The sequence below is a fragment of the Orycteropus afer genome, unplaced genomic scaffold (assembly GCF_000298275.1).
Source record: "Orycteropus afer afer isolate SDZICR_OR568_19922 unplaced genomic scaffold, OryAfe1.0 scaffold01531, whole genome shotgun sequence".
NCBI classification, from domain to species: domain Eukaryota; kingdom Metazoa; phylum Chordata; class Mammalia; order Tubulidentata; family Orycteropodidae; genus Orycteropus; species Orycteropus afer.
Genome location: NW_006923118.1, coordinates 16,820 through 31,128, shown reverse-complemented (window position 1 = coordinate 31,128; position 14,309 = coordinate 16,820). Strand labels below are relative to the sequence as shown.

Below are 14,309 nucleotides of genomic sequence, written 5' to 3'. Positions count from 1 at the left end.
TGTACCATTTTACAGTCCCACCAGCAGTGTATGAGAGTCCCAATCTCTCCACAATCTTGCCAGCATTTGTTATTTTCTATCTTGTTGAAGCCTTTATAAAATTTTTTAGCTTCCAAATTAGGTCTCCCCATCCTCTCCATCCCCATTTCCCCAGGGATTTGGGCCATTGAGTGGCTGAGAATCTATACTGTATACCTGCCTTATGGAGATATCATGAGGAGAAAGAGAAATAACGTGTGCGGTGCTGAACAGGGCCAGGCTCCTAGTCAGACCACTTAGTTTTTGAATTCATTACTGCTTTGCCCCATCCCCTCCCTACAAGTAATTCTTGGTAGTTTCTGACTCCTTCCCCTACCCAGAAACTAACTGGCCAGCTTCCCCCTGAATGCCCCCTGGAGCCTGGTGAACGGCCACAGTTGGTCCGACGGCAGCCCCCTGCAGCCCGCACCTACCCTCCATCGCACCCCAACCCAGCACACCACTCCTTGTGCCCAGCTGAGGTAAGGGGACTTAGAGAGCAAGATGATATGAGGGGAGGGAACAGGTATAGAGGAGGAGCAGCCTGGAGGAAAACAAAGGCAGAGTAGGGGTTGAGTACAGGGCAGGGAGAGGCTAAGCTGAGAAGGAAAAGGGTTTAGGGAGGCGGGTTCTAAGAATAAGGGGTACAGTGGTCCCTAGGGGAAGGTAGAGCAGCAAGTCCTAAGATTGGCTAGCCCTGCCTTTAGGCATGATAAACCCCACCTCCAAGATTATGCTGGTCCTTAAGTCAGTCAGGATAGGCCTCCCACCCCAAGGAAGATGAACAGGCCTAGCCCCTAATCCAGATAGGGCCTGCCCCCACAGGGTGAATAAGCTCTACCCATCAAAGAATAGGCCCACCCCTGGTCAAGATAAGCTCCACCCCTAGGAAGAGCAGGCCCCATCTACAATCTAGATGGGCTGTGCCACGGATTGTCCCAGTCTTTGGCTATTTCCAACATTTGGTCCTGTCCCACCCCTTTTGGGTGGGCCCCACAGGAGCTGGCTCTTGAGGCCCTGGAGCGCGAGGTGTCAGTGCAGCAGCAGATTGCAGCAGCTGCCCACCGCCTGGCCCTGGCCCCTGAGCTGAGTGCTGAGCAGCGTCGGCGCCGGCGCCAGGTCCAGGCAGATGCACTGCGGAGGCTGCACGAGCTGGAGGCACAGCTCGGGGATGTGCGGGCCTGCCTTGGCCTCCCAGTGCTCCCATCACCCCAGCCACTGCCGCTGTCCACGGGGGCAGTTATCACCACCCAGGGAGTCTGCCTGGGCACACGCCTTGCTCAGCTAAGTCAAGGTGAGTTTGGTCCCGTCATCCCACCAGTGAAAGTGGGAGAGTGGGCTCAGTGAATGGATACTGGCTGATGGGCTTGTAGGGGTGGGATGGGTGAAAAGCCAATGAAGACAGGGAGGTAGGTAGAACTTAACGGGCCCAACAAGTAAGAAGACTTGAGATAAGTTGGCTCTTGGGAGGGGCGGGACCATTGAGAACTGGCTGGTAGGCATGAGGGAAGTAAGGAACCTGGTTTTGGACTGAGGTAAAAGTGCATTCTTGGCAGGGGAACAGGTTGGGGAGGAAACACGTTCAGAAGGTGGTGATAAGCAGAGCCCCTCCAATGGTGTAAGGGGATGGTACCCAGGCCTTGGATTGTTAGGCCCGGTTCTCCCCCTTCTCACCTGTAGAGGACGTAGTTCTGCACTCAGAGAGCAGCTCCCTTTCAGAGTCTGGGGCCAGCCATGATAATGGTGAGGACTCCTATCTCCCAGGCATGCCCCCAACCCCTTTCTATGTCCCATGGCCCATTCATTGATGCTCAGCCCCTTCTTACCTCTTCAGTTCCACCTGTTCCTCCTTAGCCACGCCCCATCTTCCTGCGAGGGGCTCCCATCTTAGCTTCATCCCATCCCTGCTTCCTCAGCTCTATTCCATACCTAGCAGCCCCTTCCCTCCCCTTGTTGCCCTGCCTCATCCTTTAGCTCCTCCTCAGCTGACTTAACCCTGTCCCAGATCTTTATACTTCCACTACTTACCTAGCCTCTACCTTTTGCTTGGTCCCCAAGCTGTCTTGCTCGCTGTGGACCCCCTGTCACTGACTTCTTCCCCCACTTTATTCCTTCTATTCAGAGGAGCCCCATGGCTGCTTTCCTCTGGCTGAGCGCCCTTCACCACCCAAGGCCTGGGACCAGCTGCGGGCAGTATCTGGGGGCAGCCCTGAGCGGCGAGCCCCATGGAAACTACCATCATCAGATCTTTATGGGGATCTGAAGAGCCGGCGGAACTCTGTGGCCAGCCCCACCAGGTGAGGGTGATCCCCTACCCTCCCTTCCCCATGAGTCAGGAATGGAATCCTGAGCTTGGGCTGACAAGAGGGCCTGCTGGTGGGTATGGTCTCTAATCTGGGCCCCAACTGGGCCTGCCTGTCTCTGTTTAGCCCCACACGCTCACTGCCCAGGAGTGCCTCAAGTTTTGAGGGGCGAAGTGTGCCTGCCACCCCTGTCCTCACCCGGGGCACTGGCCCCCAGCTCTGCAAGTAAGGGGACTCTGAGAATGGGTTTGAGGATCAGAGGAGGGAACCGTTAGTTTTAACTGGAGGTATTGGGGACAGCATTATCAAAAGGTGTGGGACATGGGAGGCAGGGCTTTGAAAGTTGAATAGGAGTTGTCCTGGTAGAGAAGAATGGGGTGGAGATTTAGAGCAGAAGCACTAAAGTTTGAGTATGGGATTTTCTGTGCATTTTGTACAAATATTTTTCCTTCTCTGAACTTTTGTCTCCTCATTTGTGAAATGGGCACAAGAATTTCTGCCTTTGAAAGACATTGTAGGCACAACAGTTAACGGTTGTTATGACCCACTATCTGCTAAGAAATCAGGGCTTTTACATGTGCCTAGTTTGTCTCGGGCGCTCTGGTGGCACTGTAGTTAAAGCATTGGGCTGCTAACCAGAAGATTGGTGGTTTGAACTCACCAGCCACTCTGTGGGAGAAAGATGTGACAATCTGCTTCCGTAAAGATTTACAGCCTTAGAAAGCCTATGGGGCACTTCTATTCTGCCCTATAGGGTTTCTATGAATTGGAATTGACTTGATGGCAGTGGGTTTGGTCTCTGTTATAGATTGTCTCAGGCAGTAAATAAACAAAGTCTCTGTCCTTTGGAGCTTACAGTCTGTGAATGGTAGCTGTTGGGAATGATAATTTTGGATGGTTCATACACATTGTGGAACAGAGTTCAGGAGGGCTCTTAAACTCCAGGCCTAATGATTAGGACTTCATTCTAGAGGCAGTAGGGAACCATGAGATGGGTCTCAACAGGGGATACAGCCGTCAAGTGTATTAGGAAGAGCCCTCTGTCAGGCCCCTCTTCTGCTAGCGTTTCCTCTCTAGCCCTCAGCCCCAGGACCACCCCTCCACCCACCATACATTTCTTACTCCCCTGTTTCATAGAACCTTTGCTGTCTGGTACCTGACACCTTCATACACAGTTTCTAATACTGGCCCATTTTGGAGATGTGGAAATGAAGGCTCAGAAAGAGATGAGCTAGGGAGAGCACTCAGCCTATCTGCTTAATTTTTTTTTCTGACGCTATTCCCATTGCCCCTGCCTCTGCATCCCCAGACCCGAAGGCCTCCATTCTCGTCAATGGTCTGGCAGCCAGGACTCCCAGATGGGCTTCCCCCGGGCAGACCCTGCCTCCGACCACACCTCCCTCTTCGCAGCTCGTACCCGCCGCAGCAACAGCTCTGAGGCCCTGCTCGTGGACCGGGCAGCTGGTGGGGGAGCTGGCTCCCTGCCTGCTCCTTTGCATCCCCCTGCTGCTGTTCCCCCGGTCTGTAAGAGTAGTGAGGTGCTGTATGAGCACCCCCAACCAGCTCCTGCCTTCTCCTCTCGTACAGCTGGCCCTCCAGACCCTCCCCGGGCTGCTCGGCCCAGCTCAGCTGCCCCAGCCTCCCGTGGGGCCCCCAGGCACCTACCTATGTGTGGGGACTTCCTCTTGGACTATTCACTGGAACGGGGCCTGCCCCGTGGTAGTGGCGGGGCAGGTTGGGGGGAGCTGCTACCTGCAGCTGAGGTCCCAGGACCCCTCTCCCGCCGGGATGGGCCCCTCACCATGCTCCCAGGCTCACCACCTGTGTATGCAGCTGACGGCAGCAGTCCCCTCCTCCGCAGCAAGGACCCTCATGCCCGTGCCACCCGCACCAAGCCCAGTGGCCTGCCCCTGGAGGCCTCTGAGGGTCCGGAGGTGCATCCAACCCCTCTGCTGTGGATGCCCCCACCCACCCGTATCCCCCTGGCTGGTGAGCGCAGCGGCCACAAGAACCTTGCATTGGAGGGGCTACGGGACTGGTACATCCGGAACTCGGGACTGGCTGCAGGGCCCCAACGCCGGTCTGTGTTTCCCCACATGGGCCCACCACACCAACCCTTCCTCCATGTCCGCTGCTATGAGGTGGGCCAGGCGCTGTACGGGACCCCCAGCCAGGCACCGCTCCCACACTCAAGGAGTTTCACAGCGCCCCCTGTCTCCAGCAGGTATGGGGGGTGCTTTTATTGATGGGTAGGGGTCTCTTGAGGCAGATGGCGAAGACATCCAGGCCAGGGAGCAGCTACTCGTAAGAGCTAATGACTTGGACCACAAGGAATCTAGCTGCAGCACCAGCCTAACTAGTTCACGTGCTGTTAATGTCCTGCATTAGTCCACAGGGTCCCAGTGAAGGGCTTTCTTGGGTGTTGGTAGCTGCATTTCTTTACCAAGCTGTATAATTTTAACGATTTAACAACCAGTGCATGTCAGCTGAAAATGAGCCTTGAAATCAGGGTGCTGGGAGGAAGGGGCATCCTGTCCCCTTCATCTTTCTCTTCCTCTGTTCTCCATGCCCCATGCTTGGGAACCCCAAAGTGCTCTGTCTCGTGCCTGCCTCCACCTCTTTAACGAGCCTCTTCCTCTTTCTCTGTGTCATGTCTGTCTTTTCCTCTCTTCATCTTCTTCAACCTATCCTCCGGATTCCTGCTACCCCTTCTAAAGATACTACGCGGACTTCCTGTACCCCCCGGAGCTGAGTACTCGTTTAAGTGACCTGACGTTAGAGGGGGAGCAATCCTCCAGTTCTGACCCCCAGACCCCAGGGACACTGGTCTGACCCCTTGATAGGCCCCTTGTTGACCTGGGCATGACTGCCACCTGGGGAGCACACAGCTGACCTCGCTGAACCCTGGGGTTTGTTTGCTCTCAGTCCTGGGTGCCAAGCTGACCTTTCAAGGCCCCTGACTCCCTGTGGACCTAGGAAGGTGTCTGACATCCTACTTTCACACTGTGCTGGCGGCTGGGAGGCCTCAGCTAGCTTAAAAGAGGAGGATGTTGTAATGGAGACTCTAAGCCCCTCCTCCATTTCTGTTTACAGTTGTGATTTAGATCTTCACTGTCTTCCCCTAACACTAGACGTTTTATAAAAGGGAAACTGTGATCTTGTCCTGATTGGCTTCATTCCTGCCCCCTGGTCCTTTCAGGAACCCCTTTAATGAAATGAACCATATAGGGTCTCAGGGCCCTGTTCTGGGCAGCAGGGAGACTCCAGTGTGAACAAAACTCCCTACCACCCACCACCAGAGCAGTCCTTGGGGATGGGGGGGGCTTATGTTCATTTTCCCACACCCAGGGGTACATGAAGGAGCCCCTAACTATGCCCACTGCCTCTGCCCACACAGGGTGAGATGGGAAAGCCTTTGGTAGTAGGCTTTGCTGACCATCCCCAACCAGGAGGCTCCTGAGGAGTGGGAAGGGCAGTCATAGGTTATGTTGTATGTGGGCAGGGGATGCTGTAGTGGTTGAACCTGGCATCTGGTAGATACCAGTGAAATCCTCTAGTGACCTCTGGCCACAGGCCACGTCACGTCTTCTTTGGCTTTCCTTCCACCCACTTTTTAAACAAATCCACACAAGCTGTGTTTTCTATGATACCTGTCTGTGACTTTCTGGAGCTGGGGCTCCTACTACCCCCTTTAGCTGGTGTTTAAACTTTTCTTTTTGTACCAACGGGTCTGGGCCCAAGACACTACCCACACTGGAAGGGGATTTCTATAATAAATGTGTAAACTGAATCCATGTGTTGCTCCTCTATCTGTTCTGCCTTGAGGGCTCATGCCTTTAATTGAGACCAGATAATATATTATTTTAAAATATTTTTACAGGGGAAAAAAATCTAACACTGCAGAAACGCCTATAACAACATGTTTTGGCTTTACATGCTTTGCGATTTGGAGCTTCTTTGCTTTTCTGCTCTCAGATTCCAAGCCAACCCCAAAGAAGAACCCTGAGTAATACAAAGGATGGTAAACATTTCATGCCTTAACTACTTCATGCTTTAATGCCTCTCCAGAGAGAACAGGTTTGAAGAAGGGCCTCAGAGATCATCCCTTCAACTCACGTATTTGATAAACAGACCCTGTCAGGAAGAGGTTTTAGTAGAATTAAAAAGCAGAAGGCCACTTCTGTCCATTGAAACACCCAAGGACTCTACCCAGGAGGCTAAAATATTGGCTTGAGAGATGCAACAGCCTTTATTGTTGCAGCAACACTGATATATATGCCCCATTCCAAGTAGGTGCCTACCCCTCCCCATCCCACCCCTTGGTCCTCACCACTGTGGAACTTTGGGGGAAGGGGCAGGGTTTCTAAGCAGAGCTGGAGGGATGTGAGTGGTGAGGGTTGGGGTTACTTGGGACCAAGGATTCAACAGGGTTAGGATGCCTGAGCTCTATACCCAGTGGGGGCTGGGAACACCTGGTTCTTGCTTCAGGATTTGGCAATGCCTTGACCTGGGTCCAGAGCTGAGGTAGGGTCTGGAAAAGCCTTGGTCCTGGGTTCAAGATTTGAGAATTCTGTAGTCCCAGATCTCAGCTTTGGGGCTGAGAACTGTAGAAGCGTGGGTTTCAGATTTGGATTGGGGGGATAAGTGCCTCTGGGTCTTGAGTTTCAGGTTGGCTGTGCATACTCCAGTCTCCAAGCCCCACTTTCGGTGGCTCTGGCTTGGCCCCAGGCTTAGGGTTAGAGGAGATTCTGGTCTCTCAGGGCTGGGTGTGGGCGATATCCCAGTTTTGGACCCAGGGACAGGATGCGGATATCCTGCTTTCTGGACTGGGCAGGGGCTACTATGTTAGCTGGCAAAGAACTCTGGGTCCCTGGTTCTGGCTGGGTTGTATATGGTGTTTTTCAGGTCCGGGGTGCAGATCCCCAAGCCCCTAGGATCCAGCCTCCTGCTCTTGTCCCAACGCCTCTAGTAGCAGCCCCATGGGCGTCCGCTTGAGACCAATGCTCTCCATGTTGTTCTCAAGCTTGTTTTTGAGGTTGCGCAGGCGCAGCGAGGCGTGCACAAGGATCACTGTGGGAGATACGAAGAGGAGTGGGATCAGTAATGGACAGGAGGGAATCAGCCTGCAGCCAATCGGGGCCCACAGAGGGGAATTGGGACACAGGCTGGCCAATGGAGTGGTGAGTGGACAGGCTGCCTCTGGCCCTGAAAAAGTAGCCCAGTAAGACGCGGGGGGTGGGGGCCGGAGGGCGGCGCATAGTAATGAAAAGAGGGAGCCCTGGAAGGCACTTTGTAACGGGGCGTGGGCAGAAGTCAAGGCAGGGTGGGCCTGGCGCCGTGCGCATGCGCTGGCCGCTTCCGGCATCTCCCAGGGTAGTGAAAACTCACCGAGTACAGGCCCCGCGATGCCGAGCAGGAAGGTGCAAGCGCCTCCCACGGCCCAGAGAACGAGGAAGCTGATGGCAAGCACAGCGGCCAGGCAGGCAGCAGGGTGGCTGCGTCGGAAACGGCGCATGGCTGGGCGGGTCTCAGCCGCCCACACAAGCACGCCCAGCGCCACCGCTACTACCAGTGCGCTTAGGAGGATATGCAGTGGGCGCCAGTATCTGCAGGGACAAGGGAAAGAAGCTAGACCGGCAGGCGGAGAGGGCCTTCCGGCCCACCATCCACCTGATCCTGGGTTCCCAAGAGCTTTGGTCCCCCTCTCCTGGCCCTCCAGCTCTCAAATACTCCCTCTACTCCCGTCTCCAACAGGTTCATCCTCCAAAACTTCCAATTCCCGGGACCCCTGGCTTCCCCCGTCTCCTCTGTGTCAATCCTACAGTCCCATTTTTCCCTTCAGGCCCTCCCATCTCGCTAAATCCCTGGGCTCCCAACCCTTCCTTGGTCTTTCTTTCGGACCCTACTCTCATAGGGCCCCTCTCCAGGCCCCCTCCCAAACTGCCCCTAAATTCCCCTTTTGGGCCTAGCTCCTGCAAATACCTCTTCCAAACGCCTTCTGTCCTCTCCCTTTCTAGGCCCACGGTCCTGATGGAACCCCCTTCCAAACCTTTCCCTTCAAACTCCCTCTCCAGGCTCCCATTTCCTATAGATTCTTCTTCCATCATCGTGCTTGAATCCCTTCCAGACCTTCAGCCCTACTCAGGACTTCCAACCTTGCCCAAGTCTTTCCTCCAAGTTATTCATTCCTCTCTAGTTTAGAGCTTCCAAACTTGGGTCCTTCCTTTGGATCAAAGTTCCCCTGCACATTCCAATCACATCCAGACTGCCCTCCAAGCCCAGAACCTCCAAAGGCCACCCTCCAAACCCTTCAAATTTCCATGTCCCTGTCCTTGCCCTAAGACCTCCAAACCAAATCCATTGCTGTCCAGTTGAATCCAACTCAGCGACCCTATAGGACAGAGTAGAACTGCCTCATAGTTTCCAAGGTTATAAATCTTTATGGAAGCAGACTGCCACATCACATCTTTCTCTTGTGGAGAGACTGGTGAGTTCAAACCACTGACTTTTTGGTTAGCAGCTAAGTGCTTAACCACTGTGCCACCAGGGCTCCTAAGTCCTCCAGGGGCTGCCTTAATCAAGCACTTATTATTATTCAAAGACACCAAACCTCCCACCCCCGCCGTCACTCACCTATCCTTTCAGGCCCTCCTTATACTCAGGTCCCCCTCCCAGCCCTCTATTCCCTTCAGTTCCACGCTTTCTCCATCCTCCCCAAGTTGACCCTTTAGATCCTCCATCTTCCTTAAGTCCTCTTTACCCAGGCTCCATCCTCCTCCAAACTAAAACCTCCTGTGTATGTCAGAGTAGAACTGTGCTCCACAGGATTTTCAATGGCTGATTTTATAGAATTAGACCACCAGGCCTTTCTTCCTAGGTGCCTCTGGGTGGGCTCAAACTTACAACCCTTTGGTTAGTAGCCATGCCCATTAATTTCACATCACCCAGGCACTCCCCAGTCCCCAGGGCACACCTTAACCAGGCTCTATCCCTGCCCCCACAAGACCTCCTTAATCAGGTTCCATCTCAAGTGTCCCATTCCACTGACCTCAGGTTTCCTCTTCAGGTCTTCAGTCTCTACTGAATTTGCCCTCCTAGGCCTTGCATCCCTCTCAAGGCACCCTCGTTCTAGTCCTCAATGACCCTCGGGCCCACCCTCCATGCCCTGCAGGCATCTCTGGCCAACTGATAGCTACTCGCACTTCCCTCACTCACCCAGCCAGGGCAAGACCGATGCCCAAGCAGATTAAGTAGTTGGTTTGGTAATAGAGGAGGTTGTTGATGACGCGGTGGCACCATCGCTGTGGGTCGCCTAGATCAGGGGCCGCTAGACGTGCCGAGCCTAGAACGAAGTCGTCTAGAGCGCGTAGCGGTGGCAGCCGCACCTCCGACATCCTGCAGCTCGCTGTTGCTGGACCAGCCAGATGGGCGGGCGGACTACAACACCCAGTACACCCTGCGCCACCGCGAAGGACACTGGGAGATAGAATCTTGGCTTGGCCGAGGCTACCCCTACTGCGCTGGGATGGGAACCCACGTGACCAGAAACGCAAATAACACGCAGAGCAGTAAGGCAGCAGAGACCGCCGGGAAATCAAGCCTCCATCACAAGGCGAGAAACTCCCACCCTTTCCAGTCCCCACCCACCCCTAGGCAGGGCACCGCGGGCGGGCGGGCGTGTGTGTGTGTTTGGGGGGGCGGCGGGGGGCTGTTTCTCCAGGCGGTGCTGGCGGCAGCTCAACCTCGCGGTAGACAGACAAACAAACTAGAGAGACAAGACTGCCAGGATTGCCAGGAAACTAGCTTGATCCCACTTCCTGTCAGGATCCAAGAGGCTCAAACCTCTCCTGGGAACGCCTTCAGGGCCCTTTCAGCACCTGCGCCTCCTGGCCCCACCTCAGAGATCCAGCCAAATGCAATTAAACCAAAAACCAAATTCACTGCCATGAAGTGGATTCTGACTCATAGCTACCTCCTCTTTGGTTTTCCAAGCTGGTATCTCTGGCCCAGTCTTCGTTCTAAGGAGTGGCTGGCGGGTTTGAACCACCACGCTTCTGGTTAGCAGTCAAATATCTTAGGCACTATGCCACCAGAGCTCCTTTAAGTGCCATTAGGAGCTCCTTATTTTTGCAGGAGCCCTGGTGGCACAGTGATCAAAGCGCTCAGTTGAGAGGTCAGTTTGAATCACCAGCTGCTCTGCAGGAAAAAGTTGAAACAGTCTCCTTCCATAAAGATTTACAGCCTTGGAAACCCTATGGGGCAGTTCTACTTGGTCCTTCAGGGTCAATGGCAGTGTTTGTTTCTTTACATTCATCACATTAGAGACCATCTCTTTCCCAGAGGTTTTTAATCCCCTCAGATTGTGTCAGAACACTCCCTCTGAGTCCCTGGAGGTCTCCTCCAGGCTAGAAGCCTGGGGGAATAGGTTGCCTACCTGGATCCCTGGCCTGACCCTGCAGACATGCAGTCAGGAAGAAGTGCTTGGGGACCCGAGTGAGCTGTTTATTCAGATGTAGCTCTACTGCGTGAAAAGTGAGCACCCCCTTAATGTTTGCCAGCTGTGGCTTCCACAGCACCCCTTGCCAAAGGTTCAGCTCTGCCACCTGCCAGTGCAGGTCCCTCGTACAGTCCACAGGGTCCTCAAAAATCATCATCATCACAGATGTCAAGGTACACGTCGAAAGCTTCCCTGTTGCAGTTTCCATCAGGAGTGAAGACATACTTGTGGAAGGTTCCATCTACACAGATGGCTGGAAGAGGGGAAGAGGAGCAGTAAAATGTTAAGCCACAGTCACATACTCCAATCCTCTCAGGGGTCCCATGGGCTGGGGTCTACCTCCAGGCCTTTGCCCATGGGCCAACCCCCTAATTGATGATGGAGTTCAGTCACACATTCCAGCCCCCTTAGGCTTCCCATGGCCCTTGAATTCTTTCAGGTCTGACTCCAGCCTTTGCCCATGCAGTACCCCCCCCCCCAAGATGCTAATTCCACTCACCAATGACAGAGTTGACATTCTTAGAAGTATTACGACCGAAGGCACAGATGCAAGCAGACTCAGCGGGCACGGTGAAGCTTGCAAGGCTCCATTGAGAGTCCACATACTGTCCAATCATAGGCCCCACCTTGCCCACACGAGCCAGCCTGCAGGCAGCACTGGCTAAGCCCAGGTGTGGTACACAGGGAAGAGGGGAACAAGGCAGGGAGGGGCAGAGTGTACTCACGCTGAGCGGCGGTTGAGGCGGGTGTCCTTGAGAGCAAAGATATGGACAGTGCCCTTATCACTGGAGGCGCAGAGGAAGGAGGAGTCATGGCTGAAGTTAATGCTGGAAGATGGATCAGCACAGTGATACTCATATGGCATGTGATATGGGGTCACCAACCCACCATGCACACTCTGTGCTCACCAGTAAAGGGTGGCAGGGTCAGTGCCTCGACGCAGTTCCACCAGTTTTTCCTTGGACTGTGTGTCAAAAAGGCGAATAAGCGTGCCCTTCTGGGAGGCCGAGGCCACTACAGTGCCTGGCTGGTTCAGGGACACACAGGCCACATCACTTTGATGTGCATTGATGGTAAACGGAGCAGATGAAGTGCCAGGCTTTGTGCTTGCCAGGTCCTGGGTTAAGAGACAGCAATTGGGCACTGGGGTAGTGGGGAGGGGAGAGATAAGAGTCCATAAGGAGAGCCAGCGCGCCCACCTACCCACCCTTGCCTGCTGGATAGCTCACCACAAGCTGCAGACTGCCACACTTGTGTCCAGGGAACACTACTAGTTGTTTCTCCAGGCTGGGGCAGAGGTCACAGAGCCCTAGGGAGTAAGGATGAAGAGATACAGGGTGGATTGGTAAAGTGGAGGCAGGGAGTTGGGCAGTGGGCCACACAGGGTTTCAGAATGGGCAGAAATGGACAGACTGCCAGACATGCTATATGTTATATATGGAACCCTCAAGGGCTGTGCCCCCATCAGCTAGGCAGATCCTCTTCCTTCTCATGCAGCTGTGGGTTCAACTAAGCTGCCATAAAGCCCCAGGAGGCCCAGGATCTGATAGCCCCATCCATGTCTTCACCAGGTATGTTCTGCCACCCGAGGCACCCAGGAGAGGGGGGCAGGGGTGAGAGTAGGGAGAGAGAACACTGGCTGAGGGATAGGAAGACTGGGGGTATGAGTATTTCTCATCTCTCTGCCCAAAGACTCTCCCCGCCTGACTCTCCTTCCCAGTTTGCGTGTGTCCCTTCCTTTCCTTCTTCATCTCAGTCCCTCTGCCCATCCACTACCACCCATCCTTGCACCTGAAAATCTAGGTCCTCTCACCCTTGGGGTTGTCCCGGGTGTCAAACTCAAACAGCTTTCGAGGACTGTCAGGGAAGGAGTACACGTAGATGCGGTTCCTCAACACAATCACAATCCTGGGGGCATCACACAACATGAGATGGCCATGAGGGGAGGGCAAGTTGTCCAGGATCATCTAACCCTCTCACCTACTGTGGGGACCTCTTTCCTCCCTGCCCCACCCATCCTCCCCCCAGGCTCACTTGTCATGACGCATACGCACGGCCAACACTGGTTTGGTGAAGGTGAACTCCAGCACCAGCTTATCCTTGGAGTCCTTGCCTTCCCGCGCATCATCCCAGATCAGCACTGCCAGGCAGGTTTCAGGGGCCAAGGTTTAGGATGAGGGGCAGCCCTGGTGACATAGGATCCACCCCTACTCCCCAAGGAACCTCAACCCACTTGCTTAACCTTTCACTAAACACCCAATATAAACCTCACACAGATAAGCACTGTGGGCATGATCCCTGGGAGAATCAGTTCTAGAACAGTTTGCACATGAGGAAATTGAGGCTCCAGGAGGTTTGAGTGGCTGGCCAAAAATCTCACAGCCCATCAGCAACCAAGTAAGGACTCAGACACAGGCCTGTAACTTTCCTTCCTTAACAGAAGTCTGCAAGGTCCCAGTCTATAGCCTCAGGAGATTTCTGTGAGGCATCTAAGGGTTATGTGACTCACCTAGGGCAACTCTTGCCATGTCCAGGTGGGATTAACAAGAAAAACCCTTAAAACAAGATGGTGCTTGAGGGTCAAGACAAGGGAATGTTAGGGCAATGGCTCCAAGATTTTAAAACCTATTACTTATGTGACCTTGGACAAGTCATTTAACCCCTCTGGCTCTTAGTTTCCTTATCTGTAAAAATGAAGGTAATGATACTTCCTACCATATGGGATTACTACTGAGAAGATCAAGTGAGTTGATACACAAAGTGCTTAGAACAGTACTAGGCTCACAGTAAGAACTATATAGGTACAGATATGGCATACAGTAGGCACTCTATTTAGACTGCTAAATAAAAACAAAACACCAAGACTCTTGAGCTGCACTCTTCCCTCTGTGACTCTGGGGTGCTCTGACACTGTCACCTACCAGTGCCTCAGGATGCCTGTGGGAAGCCAGGAGTCTGGGGAATCTGGACCAAGGTTGGAATGAAAGCACTTACCTGAGATCTCTGAGAACTTGGGACTGCTACCACCACCCACCAGGGCCAGGAGGTTGGAGCGGTGCAGCATCTCCACCAGGCCCATGCTGCCCACCTGCTCATGGTCTGGAAAGGGACCAGGGTGTCAGTAGGGGTGGGAGCCAATGCCCAGCCCAATCTCTCTTTTTTTAAAAAAAAAAATTATTTTTATTGTGCTTTAGGTGCAAATTTACAGTGCAGAGCTTTACATTCAACATTCCGTGTACATTTGGTTTCACTCCCCAACTACCATCCCCAATCCTAACCCACTCTCTTCCTCTTCCTTCTCAGTAATGCCCCCCCATGCCCCTCATAGTTATGCACTCCTGTTTGTCCTGCATTTCCTCCATGTGAATGTTGCCCCTCTGGTGCCCTGTGGTCGATTGCTCCAAGGGATGCATCTCCACAGAGTATGTGGGTGAGTCACCCTGGGTTGAGTGGTCTCCATGTACAACTTATTTACTACTGTGCTAAGAACC

The 14,309-nt window shown here is 53.7% G+C and overlaps 3 protein-coding genes across 3 annotated transcripts in view; 1 reads left to right on the top strand and 2 right to left on the bottom strand.

Annotated features, from left to right (window-relative positions):
• Positions 1-5,153, top strand: part of CCDC120 (coiled-coil domain containing 120) — a 10,477-nt gene extending 5,324 nt beyond the window's left edge. The window contains exons 3-9 of the mRNA XM_007959129.1: positions 360-500; positions 1,018-1,312; positions 1,699-1,761; positions 2,141-2,315; positions 2,448-2,546; positions 3,631-4,545; positions 5,039-5,153. Of these exons, the coding sequence (XP_007957320.1) occupies positions 360-500; positions 1,018-1,312; positions 1,699-1,761; positions 2,141-2,315; positions 2,448-2,546; positions 3,631-4,545; positions 5,039-5,153 (1,803 nt within the window). The remainder of the gene's footprint in view (positions 1-359; positions 501-1,017; positions 1,313-1,698; positions 1,762-2,140; positions 2,316-2,447; positions 2,547-3,630; positions 4,546-5,038) is intronic.
• A 2,098-nt stretch (positions 5,154-7,251) lies between these two features.
• PRAF2 (PRA1 domain family member 2) lies at positions 7,252-9,715 on the bottom strand. The gene is made up of 3 exons (XM_007959128.2): positions 9,537-9,715; positions 7,710-7,927; positions 7,252-7,391 (listed from the first exon to the last, which is right to left on the bottom strand). The coding sequence occupies exons 1-3, from the start codon at positions 9,713-9,715 to the stop codon at positions 7,252-7,254; spliced, it is 537 nt and encodes a 178-aa protein (XP_007957319.1).
• Positions 9,716-10,961: 1,246 nt separating this feature from the next.
• Positions 10,962-14,309, bottom strand: part of WDR45 (WD repeat domain 45) — a 4,531-nt gene continuing 1,183 nt past the window's right edge. The window contains exons 3-10 of the mRNA XM_007959127.2: positions 13,813-13,917; positions 12,853-12,958; positions 12,632-12,726; positions 12,048-12,127; positions 11,727-11,935; positions 11,544-11,645; positions 11,318-11,463; positions 10,962-11,071 (exon numbers count right to left, since the gene is read on the bottom strand). Coding sequence (XP_007957318.1) covers positions 10,962-11,071; positions 11,318-11,463; positions 11,544-11,645; positions 11,727-11,935; positions 12,048-12,127; positions 12,632-12,726; positions 12,853-12,958; positions 13,813-13,917 — 953 coding nt within the window. The remainder of the gene's footprint in view (positions 11,072-11,317; positions 11,464-11,543; positions 11,646-11,726; positions 11,936-12,047; positions 12,128-12,631; positions 12,727-12,852; positions 12,959-13,812; positions 13,918-14,309) is intronic.

What these genes read in the sequence shown, in the direction of transcription:
- PRAF2 (XM_007959128.2), bottom strand. Translation starts at nt 9,715, where the DNA reads ATGTCGGAGGTGCGGCTGCCACCGCTACGCGCTCTAGACGACTTCGTT. An exon ending in ATCGGTCTTGCCCTGGCTGG is followed by an intron (nt 7,928 to 9,536) that starts GTGAGTGAGGGA and finishes TTGTCCCTGCAG; the next exon opens with ATACTGGCGCCCACTGCATA. An exon ending in CATCGCGGGGCCTGTACTCG is followed by an intron (nt 7,392 to 7,709) that starts GTGAGTTTTCAC and finishes TATCTCCCACAG; the next exon opens with TGATCCTTGTGCACGCCTCG.